The following is a 19,901-nucleotide window of genomic DNA, read 5'->3' as shown; positions in this document are numbered from 1 at the left end:
ATCCCAGGGGAAAATGCAGCTAAAATTTGCCCAAAATGATGGCTGGAAATGACATTATGACACTTAAGGTGCACTGAAATATGATGGTATGGGTGACCAGGGACCACATGGAGGAGGAATGCCTCCTTCACTTTCCACAGCTGTCCACCACTGTTTTAGGCTCTGTCTGTATGGACCATGCAGTTTCTTGACATTTTGAAGATTGTGTTACCATAGAAAACCCACACATTTTATAGAATCATAGAGTTGGAAGACTCTTCTCTGGGTGAGGAGTCTGGATGATGCAGGCCAAATCCCCAAGTCTGATGTGAACAGGCCAGACAAAATTCAGCTAGTTCAATGTTTAACACCCTTGTTGTTGTTGTTGTTGTTGTTGTTGTTGTTGTTGTGTGCTTCCACATAATTTTTGACTTATGGCCACCCTAAGGTGAAACTACCATAGGGTTTTATGGCCACCCTAAGGTGACACTACCATAGGGTTTTCTTTGCTTAACATGGTCCAAAGTAATTCACTATTACAAGACACAATATTTTATTGATACTGCCTAACATCCATCTGCTTACAGATGCAGTTTCTTGACATTTTGAAGATTGTATGACCATAGAAAACCCACATTGAAAAGTATATTTGTATATTTATAACTAAATATGACATTTTAAGAAGGCATGTTTGAATGCTGTCGAGTTTTGCAGCATGGAGTGTTGCATGGAAGGAACTTTTGAGAACTACTATAGCCTGTCAGAGTCAAGAGAAGGCAGCAGACATTTTTTCAAAATTAATTTGGACTGGAGAGTGACCTTTAGGGCACTTTTTAAAAAATCTCAAAGGGTGGTTTTTATATTTTTGAAAGGCAGGTTTGTTCCAGTAAATAAAGAATATGATGCTGATGCACAGTTTAACATGAAACGGTGAGTCTTATTTTCCAGAAATTTAGCACAACTTTTAAAATATCCCAATTTCTGAAAGGATTTTAATAAGAAAATCCTGCTGGTATAAATCTCTGGTATGTTTATAAACTTGCAAATTAAGGAAAGCTTATTTACTCAAAAATCTTCTGGGGCCTACAAATTTAGCAGCACAAATCCTGATTTCCCTCCCATTCTTACTGAAATATTTTCTCCTTGGTTGAGCTTTTTCTGTCATGGAAACCTCTGGGTGACCTGTGGAAGAAGTCACTCTCTCCCAGACTCAGAGGAAGGCAAGAGCAAACTTCTCTGAATGAATCTTGCCAAGAAAACCATATGATGATGAAGGGTTTAGAAATCATGCTCTATGAGGAATAGCTTAAGGAGCTGGGTTTGTTTAGCCTGGGGAAGAGAAGGTTAAGAGGTGATAGGATACTATGGTGGAGTACAGACCGCCCCTTTCCCCGACAGTTCGGGGCCTCAGCGACCACAGCGGCATTCCCAGAGGCCCTGATCCACCGCTTTTCCAGGCCTCGGGGAAGCGGCAAAACGCAGCTTCCCTGCGGCCTGGAAAGGGGTGTCCTTGGGACTTCATGCCCCAAGGACACCCCGACAGCGGCGGGGAAAGGGAGAAAGGGCCCCTTTCTCTCTGTATTGCTGGCGTGGCCGTTTAAAGGCCGCGCCAGTGATACGTGTGGCGGAAGGAGCTTCGAAACGGAGCTTCTTTCGATGCCGCTAAAAGGGCGCCACAAGCGCCCTACTGTGGCGCCATGATGTGATGCCCGCACCATGCTGTTTGTATGCGGCGTGTCCGTCACGTCAAAGGGTTAGGGAGCGTGCAAATGGTGCACGCTCCCTAACCCTAGAATCACCGCCGCCACACCCCATTTTGGCAGTGTAGATCCCGCCTAAGTTTACATATTGGAAGGAATGTCATATTGAGGAAGGAGCAAGCTTGTTTTCTGTTGCTTCGGAGACTAGGACATGGAACAATGGATTTAAGCAACAGGAAAAGGGAATTCACTGAAACATTAGGAAGAACGTGCTGATGGTAAAAGCTGTTTGAGAATGGACCACACTCCCTTGGAGTGTTGTGGAGCCTCTTCTTTGGAGGTTTTCAACAGAGGCTGGAAGTGATTTGATTGTGTATTCCTGCATGGCAGAGGGTAGGACTGTATGGCCCTTATGGCCTCTTCCAACTCCATGATTCTATGATTCCATCAAATGAGATGATATCCATTTGACACACTGCTTTATCACACTAGGGGGCAAACAGGATTTAACCGAGAGATAAATGATAAAAACCAGGAAATTACTGATGTTTATCACACAACATTTCCTGGTTTTCTCTAGTTTAACTCTAGTTTAAATCCTGTTTGCCCCCTAGTGTGATAAAGCAGCCAGTTTTAAATGTAGGACCACAACTCTGGCCCAAAATGCATATTCAGATAGCTAGATAGATTCATAGATACAAAACTTAGTATGCATTTGTATTGGATTATGCTGTATGGAACCTACTTTCTTTATTAGCTATCTGAATTCCATTGTTTGCCTCTCAGAGTTTATTAAAAACTGTAATTAAAATATTCAATGTAGCACTTGAAGAAGTATAAATAGTGGCTAGGAAACAGATCGGGAAAACTATCCATTTACACTGGTGTTTGGCAGAATGAAAATGACAGCATTAGAATGCTGTGATTGATTGCAAAACACTAAATCAATCTATGTTTCTCTATTTTCAAATAGAGGATCACCTTGCTACCAAAAGGAGACAGAAAGCATTTGTGAGTGTTATAATCTATATGTCTGTTGTGTGAAAGAACTCATCAGATGCAATGCTACCTATAAAAAATGTATAATTGAATAAAACATTTCCAGTGTCAGAAGATTCTAACAAATTACAATACAAGATGTTATTGCCAATAATTTACTTGTTATTGTTGTTATTATTGCTATTGTGTGTCTTCAGTTCATAAAGTGACCCTATCCTACAATTTTCTTGGCAGAATTTGCTCAGAGGGGGTTTACCCTTATCTTCCCTGGAGGCTGAGAGAGCATGACTTGCCCAAGGTCACCCAGTAGGTTTCCATAGCCAAGTGGGGATCCAAAACCTGATCTCTCAGTGTCCTAGTCCAACATTCAAAGCAATACACCATGCTGGCTCTCAACATTTTACTGTTATGTTTAATTTGGTAGTACACACTTTCTGAGCATATGTTACACCGCTAAAATGAATAGTGGCTAAAGGTATTACATATACACTGATTATATACTGAGGAAAATAAGACTTGTGTTGCAAGAGCTACAAGAGTAAGTTTGTAATTCTCCATGAATAAGACATATTATCCTGAAACACTTAAAAACTGAAACACATAGTAAGACTTGGAGACTAACAAAAGTGTTGTATTATAAAACTCAGAGAATCAGTATTGCTCAGCAGAATAATGGAAATTCTGAATATTTCTGTATAAAATATATAATATATTTTACTGTTACCTGGGCACTCTAAACTCATCTTACAAAGTTAATGTAATGTTAAAGTAGACTACTGTGATGATTCTAATGGCCTCTCCTCCTGCTGATCACAATGGGACCTCTAGAGAGCACTTATCTATCCACCTGCCACCACCCGTTGATTTGAATTTCCTTGCTAGCATTACAGTGGGACTTTGCTGAGATTCTACTCCCACTTTCTGGTTCTGATGCTGCAAAGATTTTCATCCCCAAAAGTCTAGTGAAGAGTTGAATTCAGCAAAAGCATGTGAAAGGAATGTGTGAGAGAAGAGGTACATTTAAAGGAAGGTGTTTATTCTAAGCAAGAACTCTCCATTAGTAAAAAGTATCTCTCTTAATGAAGGGCCAATTTCCTTCAGGCACACTTAGGAAAGTTACAATTTACAGATTAGTTGACTCTTGATCATTTTCAGCCCAGTCAGTAAAATAATCAAAAGTCCCAGATGCAACTAGCTAATACATTCTCCTATTCTACTCACAGATAGCTGGAATCATGAGTCCTCAATCTTCATCAAGGTAGTTTGGACTCTGGATCTCCTCTCACCCCAAGATGGGAAAGAGCCCCCAGCTCCCAAAGCATCCCTTTCCTCATGAGGCTTTTATATCACTTCCCTTGAAGCATCTGCAAGTTTCTCCCAAACTGGTCATCTCCTTGGGTAGTTGTCTCTCATGACCAGTAACTCCTTATGATGCTGACCCCCGATAAATGTAATTTAACAATATCACCTTATTAACTGTCCCTTAGAAACAAGACTATTCCCTCAGTTGTACTGTTCAGATAATGGAGAAGCCCCATCATCACAATTACTTGTACTTCCTAAAGTCATAACTGTAAACCAGTTCAAATGTGCACAAAACTCCATCTTCTGGCTATTACAATTTGCTCCAAAAAGCACCATAAGAAAATTCCAACTTGTGGAACTAGTCCTATCCTAATACCCGTAGCCTCATAAAGATAGCAATGCATAGAAGGTGGAAGAAAAGGGGAAATGTCATGGTAGATAGAAAAAAGAAAATCCAGATCCAAGCCAGATTAACTCCATTTTTTAAAATTGCAGCCATTTCCCCATGTTCCATAAAAACCAATGAATTGGTGAAATTGATTAAACCCCATGCGGCTCTCAATTAGTGACTCTCACCAAGGAAATGTTACCCTTTTGTCCACAAAGTGCTCCATCAGCACATATGTGCCTTTAGACTGAAGGCACATGATGAAGTTCTCTTGCTGAAGGCCTGGCTCTGGAAGCTAACTGCCTGGATAAAAGACCAAAGCCATTATGTGCTCTTTGGAGGAAAACTGGTCTATGAGGTAAGTGCAATAAAAATAAAATAAAAAAAGACTATTACATCAATCTTTTTGTGTGCCAGTATGAAGCAAAAGCTCTAAAGCTTATTACTGGGGGAAGTTAGCAAGACAGTTCTTTGGCATGGGAAGCATTCCCTTTGTATTTTCAACAACCACTAAGTACATATATACACAAGTGTGTCTTGCAGATGGATAAATGAGGCAACCCAACAGAGCTGTTTGAATAAACAGATCAAAGTGTTAACTTTAGAAATGGTTCATATATTATGGTGATAACAGTACACTTGGGATAATTAATGATATGGACTTAACAGTCGTATGCTCCCCCTAGCCTTAATGGTGTTATGATGCATGTTTTGTTGGTACTGTGTATTACTGTATTTCCTCACTCACTTCCAAATGTAGTATAGATGGAATTTCCCTTATCCAGAATTCTGAAAGCAAAAATATTGCAAAATCCCAAACTGTCCACATGGGTAGCTCAGATAGTGACACCTTTGCTTTCTGATGGTTCAATGCACACAAAATTGAACTTAGGCCTTTCCATTGTTGGAACGCAATGACCTTAGACAAATGGGTGGGAGAACTTCAGGAAACTTAGGAAGAGGTACCTTACATACGGTTGAACTATGTCCAAGGGTAAATGTACCCCATTCCTCTTTAGAGTGAATTCACTCCTCAAAAAAATGAAAAATAAAAAAATAAAAATAAAAAATGGCTCATGGAAAATTTTTGAATGTAGTTTTTCCATCTTCACTCACTATGAAGACCAAACTTTTTCCTAAAGCAAAGTGCAGTTTGCAACACCTTAGCAAGCTGCTTATCATAAGACAAAGGTTCTTAAGGTGCACTCCAAAAGGAACCCTAACAGGTCTATGAATGTATTTCAGAGGGTCTTGAACTGGACGTGAAAAAAGACAAAAGAAAAAGGTTTATTTGTTTGAAAAAAATGTATGAAAAAGCTCTGACAAAAGCTGTCTGCTGCAGCCTGTTTTTGACAGTGTGTTTTTCCTCATTAACCTTTGCCATTGTTTGGCCACAGATATCCTGGTTTTCATTTGTTAAATTTTGGAAAGTATCCAGCTAGTCTCTCCAGAAAAGCACCATCCTAATGCCCCATGTAATGCTGATGAAGAAGAGAGCAATGAAGAAGGGTATCTGGACCCTGAAGCCCTAGACCCCAATGTGACCTGACTTGACACTGCCAGCTAGACAGTGAAAATGAGTCCCTGTTTCAGTCTGGAAGCATGGAAGCAAACATTCTTGACTCGGTTCATCTGGACTGTGTACTGTCTCCTGCTGCTTTCAGTAAATTAATAATAATAATAATAATAATAATAATAATACTTTTAGGACATATAAGTAAAACAAAGATAAATGTTTTATGTTCTAAAAACATAATAGCTAAAGTAAATAAATAAAGAAGACATGCAGGAGTAATGTCAATCCAAAATCTCTGATATGCATAGTTTTTGGAATGAGAGATTTCATGCCTCAGAATGCATATTTTGTATTTGATGGTTTGCAGGAAGAGAATTATATATCACCAAATAAAACTTTGCTGCCAAACTTTGTAAGCCCCGGAGCCATTTGCAAACAGGTTTGAATTTAGTGATTAATTTTAGCAGTTCATTTTCCATTTCAGCACTTTCTTATGTGGGGGGTCAGAAGGGAATTTCACACCTGGATATGCTAATTTCCAGGGGAAGGAATTAGTATGCTTGATGATAAGTGTGAACTCAAGGATTTTGCAATAGGGAGGCATATAACAAAATCTGAGATTAGATTTTTCGAAGTATCTAATGGCTTTGTTCTGCATACAGTAGCTTCAAATGTATTTGTTTTCAATCAGTTTCTTTACAAAGATATAAGATTCTGCTCTTCATGTACAATATTTGACATATATGTTCAAAAGCAAGTCCCGCTGAGTTCTACAGGCTTTTCTGCCCAATGAGTGCATAAATTATTCCAATTTAAACAGTATATTTCCTTCATCAACAACATCATATTTTAACATTTCTAAAAATATAAGAGTGCTGTCCAACTGGAGTTGAAACTTTAGAATTGTGCAGGAAGAAACGTGTTACCTTTTACCACCAGGTTTCCAGAGCTGCTGGCTACTCCAAAATGATTTGTGGCTATGCATGTGTAACTTCCAGCATCTGCTTTAGAGACATTGGCAATCTTCAGCGTTCCATCTTCCAAGATAGTGTATCTGGGAGGACAACAGAAAAGCACAGGTTTAAAGAAAAATTAGCACTAACAATCTGCATTAATTATTTATCATTTAGACAGATGAGAAACCATTTCCAGCTGCATCCAATGCTGACTAGATCTTTAAACCCTATGGAGCCCTGTTGGTGCAGTGGTTAAATGCCTGTACTACAGCTACTCGCTTCAGCCAGGGGCTCCAGGTCGACTCAGGCTGGCATCCTTTCGTACGTTGCTAAAATGAGTACCCAGCTTGTTGAGGGCAATTAGCTTACACTTTGAAAACTGCTTAGTACATAGGTAAGCAGTATAGAAATGTACTTGCTATTGCTCAGGGATTTGAAAGGTATTAATACCACATACACCATTTACAAGTTGAGTCTCCCATGTTCTAAATACTTGAGATCAGAAATGGTTTTGATTTGGGAGTTTGTTGGATTTTGGAATATTTGCATATACTTAATGAGATATCAAGAAGATGAAACTCAAGTCTAAACATGAATTTCATTTATGTTTTGTAAACAACTTATACACATAGCCTGAAAGTAATTTTATACACAATATTTCAAAATAATTTTGTGCATGAAACAAAGTTTGTGTACATTGAACCATCAAAAAAATGAAGGTGTAACTATCTCAGCCCCCCCCCCCCCCCACACACACACACATGGGGATGATAATTTCATGTGGAATATTTTGGATTTTTGAATTTCAGAGAAGGAAGACTCAACCTGTCCATGATTTCTCCACATATGGACTGGAAGACAACACTACGTTTCCCAACTAGGAATGCTTCTTTCACGCACAGTGCTTATCCCTTCAAGATGTTCTGCACATATTCCTGGGGGGGGGGGGATCCTTGCAAATGACTAAGCAATTCAACAGTTTTGTTTAATTTTTATTTTAGTGGATTGAGGTACTGGAGCTAAGCTAATCATGTTTGAATTCTGCCTTAGGGTAGACATGGTAGGTGACCATGGATAACACATTTAATGACACAGTAATCATGATGGGCCAAAATTTGATCTCATTAAGCATACTGTCTCCAAGAATGGCTAACCAGATGCATCACAGAAAAGGCACAAACAGAATGGAGGCTGTCACTTGCTGTTCTTGTTGTTTTCTGTGGGGAGCAAAATTATGCTATCTCTGAGTAATTTCTCTACAGATTCTACAATGATATAAAGTTTCACTAATACAGAAGATGGCAGTAGAAATATTTTGGTACACTTCTAGATCTTCATCAAGACAGTATGCTATAACTTCTGCAAGGAAGAAGGTGTTTAACACTGGAACTCAACACAAATGGACTTTGATGGTGCCCCACGGCACAGTTATGAGTGACCTGCTGACCTATTTTAATTTTTTTAGCCTTTGCATTATATTGGCCAAAAACTGTATAATTTATTTAGAGTAATTTCATTCAAATCGATTGCCATGCTTTTCTTTTATTATCATCTGAAGATGAAGGACTATTGTTCAACAGTACTGGGTGATACATGCTTATGGTGAGAGGGCCAGCTACATTTGATTCGTTGATTTACAGAGTTGTAACATAACCAAGTCTTATAAGATATTGTAGAGATTATGTGATTTTATTATCCTAAAAATGAAAGCTCAAAAGATAGCAGCACCCATCTTGAGCCCATCTCTACCATGCTAAAGCCATTCATTTCATATTCCTGTATATATAATCTCTTCTAAAATACCTTAAAGTATGATATCTCTTGTACCAAAAGCGTTCACAAACAGATAAAAGCTTCTTTTCCTCACTCTTCATGTATCACTGGCGGGAAAACATTCAGAATACATGAAGAGGACATAACTGATAGTACAATACTATGTCTATTGGTTCTAACTCTCACTCTGTTCAGTGAGGCTTTTTCCCAGGGAAGTGTGTATAGAACTTCAACCTTAGGCACTTCAAATGTTTAAAAATAGATCCATATATAGATATGAAAAAATATAGCTTTTGTTAGTGCTGTCATGGCTCTACATGCATAGGAATATCTACCCTCCCCCAAACACACTGGATGCTGAAACTTTGGTTATTTTTATTACTATAATTCTTCAGATTGTTCACTTGTCTGAAGAAGAAACATATATACTGAAGAAAGTACCATATATACTCAACTATAAGTCAGCCTCATGTATAATTTGAGGGCCAAAATTATGCATTTTGATATGACCCAATGGATATGTCAAGGGTAAAACGTAGGGGAATGTAATAAAGGATGTAAAGGAAAAAGAAAGGAAAACAATGCTAAAGAACTTACAAAATTCCAGCAGGCATAACTGGCTGGCAGGATGAGGATGGACCTATGGTAAATTGTGGTTGTGCAATATGTGGGGAAGATGATCAGGCATGGACTGGGCTAAGAAACCAGAAATATAAATTGTTGGGAATGTCAAGAACCTAAAGGAACATTTTTCCATATCTGGTGGAAATGTCAATGATCAGAAAAATATTGGAAAATTATGTGTAACATGATGACGGAGATATTAGATAAGAATATCATTTATTCCACAGCTCTTTTTGTTGAATATGACCTAGGTAGTTGATATCAGGGAAAAAATAAATATAAACGCATCACACTTTATATGATGTCAATTACGAGATTGCTATATGCTAAATATTGGGGGGAAAGCCAAATTCCAATGGATGACGAATGGATGTTCAAATTAAGTGACAGTTGTTGATATTTTGACAGCTCTTATGTGGGAAAAAACAAGAAAAGAGACGGAAGAAGAATGGAACTGTGTTAATTATTGGGGGGAAAGGGTTAAATCTGGAATAAATGGACAATGAAAAAAAACCGTGAACCTGAGTTTGTTAATAGAGGTTATATAGAAAGGCTTGGTTACAACATACTGAAATATGTGAATAGAAGGGATGGGAAAAGATATTAGATTAGAATCAGGATTATGTATATAAAGCAATCAATGTACATCCCCATCCACAAAAAAAGAGACACAAGAGACTGCAACATTTAAAGAACTATAGCACTAACTCTCCAATGCAAGCAAAATCATGCTCAAGATTATGCAAAATAGGCTCCAACCATACATGGAGAGAGAAATCCCACGGTCCAAGCAGGGTTCAGGAAAGGAAGAGGCACCAGGGATCACACTGTAAATATATGATGGCTAATGGAGCATAGCAGGGAGTTCCAAAAGAAAATCAGCATGTGCTTTATAGACTACAGCAAAGCCTTTGACTGCATAGATCACGAAAGGCTATGGAACGCCCTTAAAGACATGGGAGTGCCAACACATTTTTCCATATCTGGTGGAAATGTCAATAATCAGAAAAATATTGGAAAATGATATGTAACATGATGACGGAATCTGTACTCAAGGCAATAGGCTACTGTCAGAACAGGACATGGAGAAACAGAATGGTTCTTAATTGGCAAAGGAATCAGACAAGGCTGACAATCCTTGTTTCAAAATGCTGATAGCACTTGTAGAAAAATTAAATTTTATTTTACACAGGTTTGATCTGAAACATTTCCTGACATGTCTTTCTCCAGCATTCAAATACCACTGCCCCCCGCTTTTAAAAAATCACTTTGTAAGGTAACATTAAGCTACTGATTAGTCAAAATGATTTCAGGATTTCCAATTCCAAGGTGGTTATGCTGATAATTCTTACTTGAACTTTTTTTGCCTTAAGGGTTTCATATTACTTTTTGAATCAAATCTGTGCTGCATGTCTCTGTAAAATTAATGTTCGAGACATATTCTCAATATCAAGGGGATGACAGGATGTATCATTTGTGGCAGATGTTAAAACTGTATTACATGAAACCAGATCATGAATCTATGCAACTAGGTTCACACTTTGTTCCATCACACTTGGAAAGCATAATCCCATTCATGTGATCCAAATGGTTTGCAATAAAACCAAGAAATAACGATTTAAGACAAAGACAGAGAATGAATATCTATATATAGTTATATATTTATTTCAGAGGCTTAGTACTTCTCTTTGAACTGTGATTCACAGATGAAAGGGCTTCATGGTCAAAGGTATTACATTTGTGATAGGTGCTTTTCTCAGCTACATATACTTTTAAAAACTGATGGAGCAGATATTAATTTAAATATATTTTTTAAAATGTTAAGGGGGGGGGGGTCAGGAAATAGAAACAACTTGAACTCAGTTTTGGTAACCTCAGAAGATTTGTTTGTAAACCTGGGGGGAAGGCTATTCAAGGCTCTCAAACTGCTAAGTGGCCTGAAGAAAATCACATCAAGTGGCTTTATGAATAATGTGAAGTTCAAATCAAACCGTGCATTGTTCAGCTTCATCTGACAGATCTTGGAAACAGTTTCAGTCCAAGAAGCAATCTGAGCAGCAGTCATTCTGTAGGAGTTTGTATGAAATCTCCAAACTGAATAAACAGAATCTACTGGCAAAGGGGCTTGCAGAGTTTTATTGAGTTTTATTTTTTAAAATCAAGCTTGCCAATTTATTAAGGAATATTAGGTTGTTTGTTGTTCCTATTGTTGCTGTCTACCTTCAAGCTGTTTTTGAGTTATGGAAGCCTGAAGGTGAACCTATCACAGAGTTTTCTAGGCAACATTTGTTCAGAAAGCCTGCTTTCCTCTAAGGCTGAGAGAGCGTGACTTGCCCAAGGTCACCCAGTAGTCACTCATGTCTGCGTGGAGGTTTGCAATAATCCAGTTTGAGACAGTTTTAAATTTCTTGGCTTAGTGTTATGGAATTCTGGGAACTGTAGCTTTGTGAGCCATTTAGCCTTCTCTGTCAGAGAGGTCTGATGCCACAATAAACAACAGTTTCCAGGATTCCCTAGCACTGAGCCAGGCAGTTAAAGCGGTCTCAAACTGGATCATCTCAGCAGTGTGTTTTGGACCTGTGGCACCTTAAGTTCCAATTAAGTAGAATGAAACATGCTTTTACCCAAGGTTCTCACTTCACCATCACTTATCAGTTCTTTCCTGTTGGTCAAAGATAGTCAGTCTCCTTATCACTGTTTTCGAAGTTGAAATTGTCAGCAAGGCCAGCGAGGAATTTAGTGGACCTTATATTCTTTCATGCATTTTTCCTTTGAAGGATCTAGATTTAATGATTATGCCAAATGGATAGCAAAAGCATTAGAAAATGACTTCTTATTTTTCACAAATCAGTGTTGTGAGTTTTTCTTATTGTCACCAATTATCATTTCTGAAGTGATACAAACACTTAGTGTTATACAGAAAAAAAAATATACAATTCTTCATACTCATCTATATTTTGCATAAAATGAATGTATGAAGATTAGAACTTAATGGTTAATGGAGAAAATGGCAGATAATAACAACAGAGCAAGAGGCTTACACTCTGGATTGACCTTTCATAAGATTTGGCACCCATTTATTGAATACATCAGGCAAGATTTAGTCTCTAGACATCCCCCAATTTTAGCTAAATTTTTATGGAAAGATGTCTTTCAGGATCCCTGAACACACCTTTTATCTATAATTTTCAGGGCCTTAACTGGGTTATTGTCTTTATTTATTGTTGTTTTGGTGTACTGTTTGTTGTCATGTTTTGTTTTAGAATTTATTAATAAATTTTAATTCAAAAAAGAAAAAAAACCTAATCTTAACTAAAATACATTTGTTTTGTTATCATTCATCCTCTACTTCTTACTCATTTACAAGGCATACATTGATGCTTGATAAAATTAAGATTCAATTTCTAGAACAGTTTTTCATCCCAGTCATTTCCCTGGAACTAAGGCTGGATATAAAGTGTAGTTTCCAGCATTTACCCACTATAACCTATCGTATTTCCCTTTCCCTCTCATATATATGTGTGTCTGTGTGCCTTCAAGTCATTTCCAAATTATGGTGCCCCTAAGATGAACCTATCATGGGTTTTCTGGGACTGAGAGTGTGACTTGCTCAAGGTCACCCAGTTGGTTGCCATGGCTGAGCAGGAAATCGAATGCTGGTCTCCAGAGTCATAGTCCAACACTCAAACCAGTATACTACACTGTCTCTTGAGTATATGTGTCTCGGTGTGTTTCTATACAATGGAGACCTCGTGTGGTATAGAGATATGAGCTTTGGAAAAACACTGGGTGATTTTGGACGATTCACATGCTCTCAGCCCCAGAAAAACCCTTCTGACTATAAGTCGGAAATGACTTGAAGGCACAATAAAACAACATCTATATAATATTGGAACATTTTATAGATACCAATCTTACAGACATCTCTACTTGAAGCAAATGCACACACACCTCTCTTGTGAATATTTCAATATGGCCCTTGTGGCTTGTTCCAACTCTATGATTCTATACAGATTCTATGAGTCTATATGTCTGGGTAAGAGTCAAAACATTAACCGTACCAAACTAAACCAAAACTGGGACATGTGTAGATAGTCATCAGGAACAATTTGTAAATGAAATTTGATACATTAATTTATGACCTTTCTTTCCAAGTATATGTGTTGAGAATGGAAGCTTTTAGATATAATTTCTGAAGTTTAGATTGATAATGATATTTATCTGAATGATTTTAGTATCTTAAACTATTATTCAGCATGATGTAGGCTGGCCGGTATATTTTGCCAGTAGACGAAAAGAAATCAGAATCTCCACCTTATGTTTGAGGAGACAATGCCTTGGATCAAAAGGAGAAAACAAATCCTTGTCAGGCCAGGCATTGATAGAAGCAACCCATTTTAAATTCAGAGTTGAGGGTGAACTGCCAGAGCGACAAAAGACGTCCAGAGTGCAACTGTGACTGCATCTACTGAAGGGTGCTTCAAGAAGAGAAATTTTAAAAATTGTGGTCTTTAAAAAGTTCTGATACCATATAGAATATTTTTTTATATAAATGGTGATTGAATACCTCAAACTGGCAAAAATTGAGGTTTCATGACCTGAAACCTGTGTTGTTAGTACAAAGTGTTAAAATTAGAAACAAATGAACACTGACTAATGGACTCCATGGGATTAAAATAGTCAGTTATAACTGAACAATTGTGTTCTACTGCTATTCGGTTATGGTTCCTATCTAAATGTAAACAAAATAAACATAAAATAAGCAAAATAAGGGCACTGTTCTAAAGTGAAAAAAGTGAGAAGCTAAGGGGAAGCAATCCAGCAACATCATTACCTTAGGCATTTAAGAGATGTCTCATCCACAGAGTTGTCATGGGTTGAGATCGATTGTTGTTAACGGCCCTTGAGTCGATCTTAGTCTCCCTGTCCTCCACTGCTCTCCTTAGTTCCTGTAAACTCATACCTGTGACCTCCCTAATAGAGTCCATACATCTAGCTTTCTGCTTCCCTCCACGTTTATTAGCATTATAGTTTTTTCCCCCAATGAGTCCTCCCTTCTCATGATGTGTCTGAAGTACGACAGCCTCAGTTTTGTCATCTTGGCATCCAGGGAGATTTCTGGCTTGATCTGCTCTAGGACCCATTTGTTTGTCTTTTCTGGCTGTCCATGGAATCTTCAACACTCTTCTCCAGCACCACATCTCAAATGAATTAATTTTCTTTCTACCTTCTTTTTTAACTGTCCAGCTCTTACATCCGTACATGCTAATAGGAAACGCAATGGCTGGTATGATTCTAACTTTTGTGCTGAGTTGTATATCTTTGCATTTTAGGATTTTTCCCTAGTTCTTGCATAGCCACCCTCTCCGTTCTTAATCTTTTTCTGATTTCCCGGCTGTAATCCCCATTCCTATCAGTGTTTGATTCAAGGTATGAGAATCTTTTACTATTTCTATTTCTTCATGGTCTATGCTGAATTTGTGTAGATTCTCCAAGGTAATTATTTTTGTTTTCTTTATGTTCAACAGGAAGCCTGCCTTATGGCAAATAGCCAAATCAACAGCTCAGTAGTGGCCCTTTTCAAAAGCCCAGTGAAACTCTCTTTGATTGGTAAAAGATAACATGAGCAGGTGCAGAATAAAAACAAATACAGACAAATGAGGAAACCCAGGCAGAAAGCCAGATGGAAAGTTAGTGGTCACTAATTCTTGGCCCCTTGCACACACAGTTAAGAGTCTGGAGACTCTTTAATTCCAGTGATCTGACTGGTTTAAGATAAATAATAAAAGTTTAGTAAACTGTTGGGTTAAGTATCAGATGGGGGGGGGGGGGCACAGTCAACATATAAAAGCCATGTCAAGAAGATAAAACAAAGCAGTCTCCTGGCTGTTTCCAATGGTCTTATGCAGCTGCTGCTGATGCTGTTTCTAAGGTGTGCATCACACTTTAGCGAACATTATTCCTCCCCATAAAATGGTTATAGTTATTCTATGTTAATATAGGTTGTGTTCCCAATATTATAAGGTATATGATAAGAGACAGTGTCGAGAATATAAATAGCTTAATGAGACAACAGAGAACATAAGTATAAAATGTCTATGATGATGTGAAATGAAAATAAAATAGGTAAGAGAATATGTTTGGACACTGTGAAGTTTCTATGCAAATGTGACTAAACTGGGATGTCTATGTAATGATCCTCCCTAAGGGGAGTACATACATGTATAGCTTATCTGTATGATTTAATAAATGTCAGGAAAGATTACAAAGCAGCCTGCTTGTTCTCCCACTATAAATTATCCTTAAAGTCAAAACATTATGAGAATCTTAAGTTGTGTTGATATGAACCTGTCTCCTGGAAAATATAGCTGATAACAAACTTTATATCTTGCCTTTCTCCCAATACAGGAATCAAATTAAAAGAGCTACAAAGACTCTTCAAACAAAAGTTTAAAAACAAATTAAGAACAATTACATTAAAAATACACAGTTAAAACAGTTTAGGAAAAATTTAAAACTAGGATCCAAAACATATTCTAGAAATGATCCAATTTGAGACCACTTTAACTGTGCTGGCTCAGTGCTAGGGAATCCTGGGAATTGGAGTTTATTGTGGCACCTGGGCTCACTGACAGAGAATGCTAAATGTCTCACAAAACTACAGTTTCCAGAATTCTCTAGCATTGAGACAGGGCAGTTAAAGCAGTCTCAAACTGGATTATTTCTGCAGTGTTTTGGACCATAGTTTAAATGTATAAAAACATAACATACCCCATCAAAAGCTCCTTCTTTCAGAACAGGTTAAGAACCAGAGACCTGTCTAAAAGCTTTATCACACTCTCAAGATCCCATGGGAAAACAGGAGTTAAACACAATTTAAAGTATTATTATTATTATTATTATTATTATTATTAACCTTTATTTATAAAGCGCTGTAAATTTACACAGCGCTGTACATACAATCTTTTTAATTGGACGGTTCCCTGCCCTCAGGCTTACAATCTAAAAAGACACGACACAAAGGGAGTGGTGGTGGGGAAGGGGCCTCTCTAGTAGGATAATACATATAAAATACATAGCAATACAGGAAATGATTCGAATTTAAAAGTACATTTGAATGTAAGCAAAACTCGCAAATTTGGGGAGTTTATCATACGACTTTGTGGTTAATGTGAAATAACACAAAGTTAATCTGAATGCAAAGCAGAGAAAAACGGCAGGTTTTTTACTTTCGGATTGTTCTGAAAGTAAAAAGGTGCCAGTTTTCTCTGCTTTGCATTCAGATTAACTTCATGTTTTTTCACATTAACCGCAAAGTCGTGTGATAAACTTTGGGCCTTTCCAGGTTTTCTTTGCTTTAAATCTTAACTACTGTTTTCTCACAGAATCTCGCTAGTGTGATAAACTGCTGCACTGCAGAAATAGTCCAGGTTGACATCACTTTAACTGCTATTGCTTAATGCTGTGGAATTATGGGAACTGTCATTCAATGAGACATTTAGCCTTCTTGGTCAGAGAGCTCTGGTGCCACAACAAACTACATTTCCCAGAATTCTATAATATTGAGCCATGGCAGTTAAAGTGGTGTCAACCTGGATTACTCCTGCAGTGCAGATGCATTCTCAATAGTCTTTGGGGCAAAACAGATGGTCAAAATAAGTTTCTGGGGTGTTTAGGTGACACAAGCCTCAGTCGGTCGGAAATCACTCACAAGCCACACTACAGGAAGAATACAAGGACTAAAAAGGAGCTGGCTTTTTCTGCTTTTTCCTGCAAAATGCGCACCTTCGCTCATACGTCTAAATGCAGTGCTGCCAAGCGGCTCCAAATGGGCATTCTGTCTTAACCCTAACCCTAATTGTGCATATAAACGTCCGTTGCAGGAGTGCATTTAAAAGGGATGGAGTTGACGTAACCAAGTGGTGGGGATGGCAATGCCCAAAAGAGAAAGTGTAACACCTCTTATGGAGATGAGTACAACATACACAAAACAGACAGTCAAAAAGGGGGCATGGTGTGAAGGAGAAGTTTAAGGAGGGCATGATTGTATCTGCATGGGCATACCTCTGCTACGATGCCCTGTCCCAGTGATGTGCTGCACATGCAAATGTGTGCAGGTTCACAGGGATGGCCATGCAATGGGATGGCAGTCAACAGCAGTTTGCTTCTGTTACTGTGTACAGGGATGGTGGGGGGGGGGGGCAATAAAAAAATACCCAGAGTCACAGCTTAAAACCACCGTGTGGTCAGGACATGCGCACTACAGCTACCTTGAGAGTGGGTGTTGTGTTTGGTGGGGACTCAGATCCTTTTTGAAAAGGCAGCTTCAAGCCACTTTTTCCTGCCTGTCTGATTTGCCCCTATGTCTGTTGGAAGAAAAAGAACAAGCAAATCTCCCATAAGGAGGTGTCCCTCAACCTGGGAGGAGCCACCAGGAAAGTTTTTCTTGGGAAGTTCAGGTAGCCAAAATGGTAAACAAGAAAGAATTCTAGCTAGACACAAATTAACTTACAAAAAGACAACAAATCTTTACTAAAACGATAAAACCCCACCTCTTTCAAACAGGATGGCTTTTGGACGAATTGAGGAAAGTGAAAAATACACATTTACTTGCATGATTGCTTATACATTCTTCCCATAATAACAACAATTTGAATGAAAAATATATTTTGTTTGCTGCTCTCATATCTTACTACCCAACTGGAATAGACTCTCTTCAGGGAAAAAAAAAATTGGTTAGCACAATTCAGATCTATTGCCAAATATAATCAATAAATGGCTCAGAAAATAAGTGTTTTTAAAATATGAAAGCATGAAACTATCTCACACAAGAAATGATACTTTGAATCCATAAGGAGTCCCGTAAGAACATTTTATGCCGAACAGGATACAGAGGTAGTTAGAACCAAAACAAAGCATATTAAATATTGTCTGTTTTGATTTCATGAAAAGTGAATAGCTTTGCTACTTTGGGAACTAAGGCTTTATAAACAACATGCTTTTACAGTAAGTGATTGAGTGATAAACATTGAAACTATACATCTTTTACAAAATCATTTCTTCACAGTAAACTAAAAATGCATCTCTGCTAACAAAAAAATAAAATAAAAAGGAAGCCATTCATTCAGCAAAAACATGCAAGTCTGCATTGAAGTCTATCTCTGTGTTATTTTGTTAAGAACCCTGAGTAAACAGGAGTGGGCAACATCTGGAAGTCTGGTGCCTGCAATGGCATGTTAGCCTCCTGGGGGCTGTCATCTCGGGTCCTAGTTTCCGTGCTGTGGTAGCAACAAAGACAAGCCAGTTTAACATTTTTCTTTTACAACAAGGTACATGAAGAGTTGTGCCTTGTTTTGAGGCCAAACCAATCAGCCAGCAGGTTTCCAGGATTACAATTTCAAAATCAGGTATATACTCCCTGCATGCTTGTTTTAAAACAGAAGGCATTGTCACTGCCATTGCATTGGGCTGGCGGCAAACATGGCAGCAAAGCTAGAAAAAGTGGGAGGCCTCCTTGTAGCCCAACCTTGTTAACTGCCTTTCAAGTGTCCCGATTTGACAGCCCCAATTAATCCTCTGTACTCCCACTTTCTCAGAAGTTTTAAAAATGTCCTCATTTCTCTTTCCTCCTCACACTTGCCTCCTTTATCCTCAACTTAATTCCATTGCTGCAAATCAAGTTCAACATGCAAAGGTAGTTCGCGTTCAGTTAACTCAGCAGGGTGGAGAAGAGAGGAAGGAATAGAATCTTGCCCTTCCCTGTACACTCAGGCAGAAGCAAACTGCTGCAGGCTCTCCTAGGTTGTGTGCTCTTCCCCATTAAGAACTTTCAACAGCTTGTCTATATTCTAATGTTGCTTGGCCACATGTGTCCCAGTTTTCCTCTGTGAAATGTAGGTGGGTATGCCGTTATAACATCTAGCAGCTGAGAAGTAGCATCAGCAGTTTGTTTTTTTAAAAACAACAACCCATAAATCTATATACTTGCAATTAAAAAAGAAATTTCTACACCTTTCTGCCCCTGTTTCAGAACATGATGGTTGCTGGAACAAACTTATCAAAGAACTGGTATAAAAAATTGTAAATATCTTCTAAGTAGGGTTTCAGGCCAATTTGCATGAGGATATTTGGCAGTTTTTCTTTCAGTCATCCAATTTTTTTTTCAGATATTAGGCTGAGTATACCTGTTAACTGTTTCAGGATGAAGACCAACATATACCCTCAGGATGAAGACCCTCTTCATCCTGACTAAGATGAAATATGATTCCACTATCCCCTCCCCCAAACATTCCAACATGGCCTTTGTGAATTGCACCAAAGCCAGCTGAGCATGTATATGTAGAGTGAATTAGACTGCATCTCCACTGCAGAAATAATGCAGTTTGATACTGCTTTAACTATCATGGCTCAGTGCTATGAAATTCTGGGATATGTTGTTTAGTGAGATAGTTAGCATTCTCTGCCAGAGAGCTCTGGTGCTACAGCAAACTACAAACCATTGCATTAAACCCTGACAGTTAAAGTGGTGTGTAGAAATAATGCAGTTTGTTACCATTTTACTGGACCTCCTTCCTATGGTATCTTGGGGTTTGGTGTTTTACAAGGTCCTTAGTCTTCTCTGCCAAAGAGTGCTGTGGCCTTACAAAACTAAAAATCACAGG

The 19,901-nt window shown here is 38.2% G+C and overlaps 1 protein-coding gene across 6 annotated transcripts in view; it reads right to left on the bottom strand.

Annotated features, from left to right (window-relative positions):
- The window catches only part of LOC149321341 (contactin-4-like), a 700,468-nt gene that overhangs the window by 80,570 nt on the left and 599,997 nt on the right, over window positions 1–19,901 (bottom strand). For all 6 annotated transcript variants that reach the window (XM_089519801.1, XM_089519827.1, XM_089519837.1 and 3 more), the window contains one exon: window positions 6,814–6,941. In XM_089519801.1, the coding sequence (XP_089375927.1) occupies window positions 6,814–6,941 (128 nt within the window). The remainder of the gene's footprint in view (window positions 1–6,813; window positions 6,942–19,901) is intronic.

Source organism: Sceloporus occidentalis, unplaced genomic scaffold (genome assembly GCF_023333645.1).
Source record: "Sceloporus occidentalis isolate IW3139 unplaced genomic scaffold, rSceOcc1.0.p SCAF_1, whole genome shotgun sequence".
Lineage (NCBI taxonomy): Eukaryota > Metazoa > Chordata > Lepidosauria > Squamata > Phrynosomatidae > Sceloporus > Sceloporus occidentalis.
Note: the sequence above shows the minus strand (reverse complement) of the source record. Positions and strands in the feature narration are given on the sequence as shown.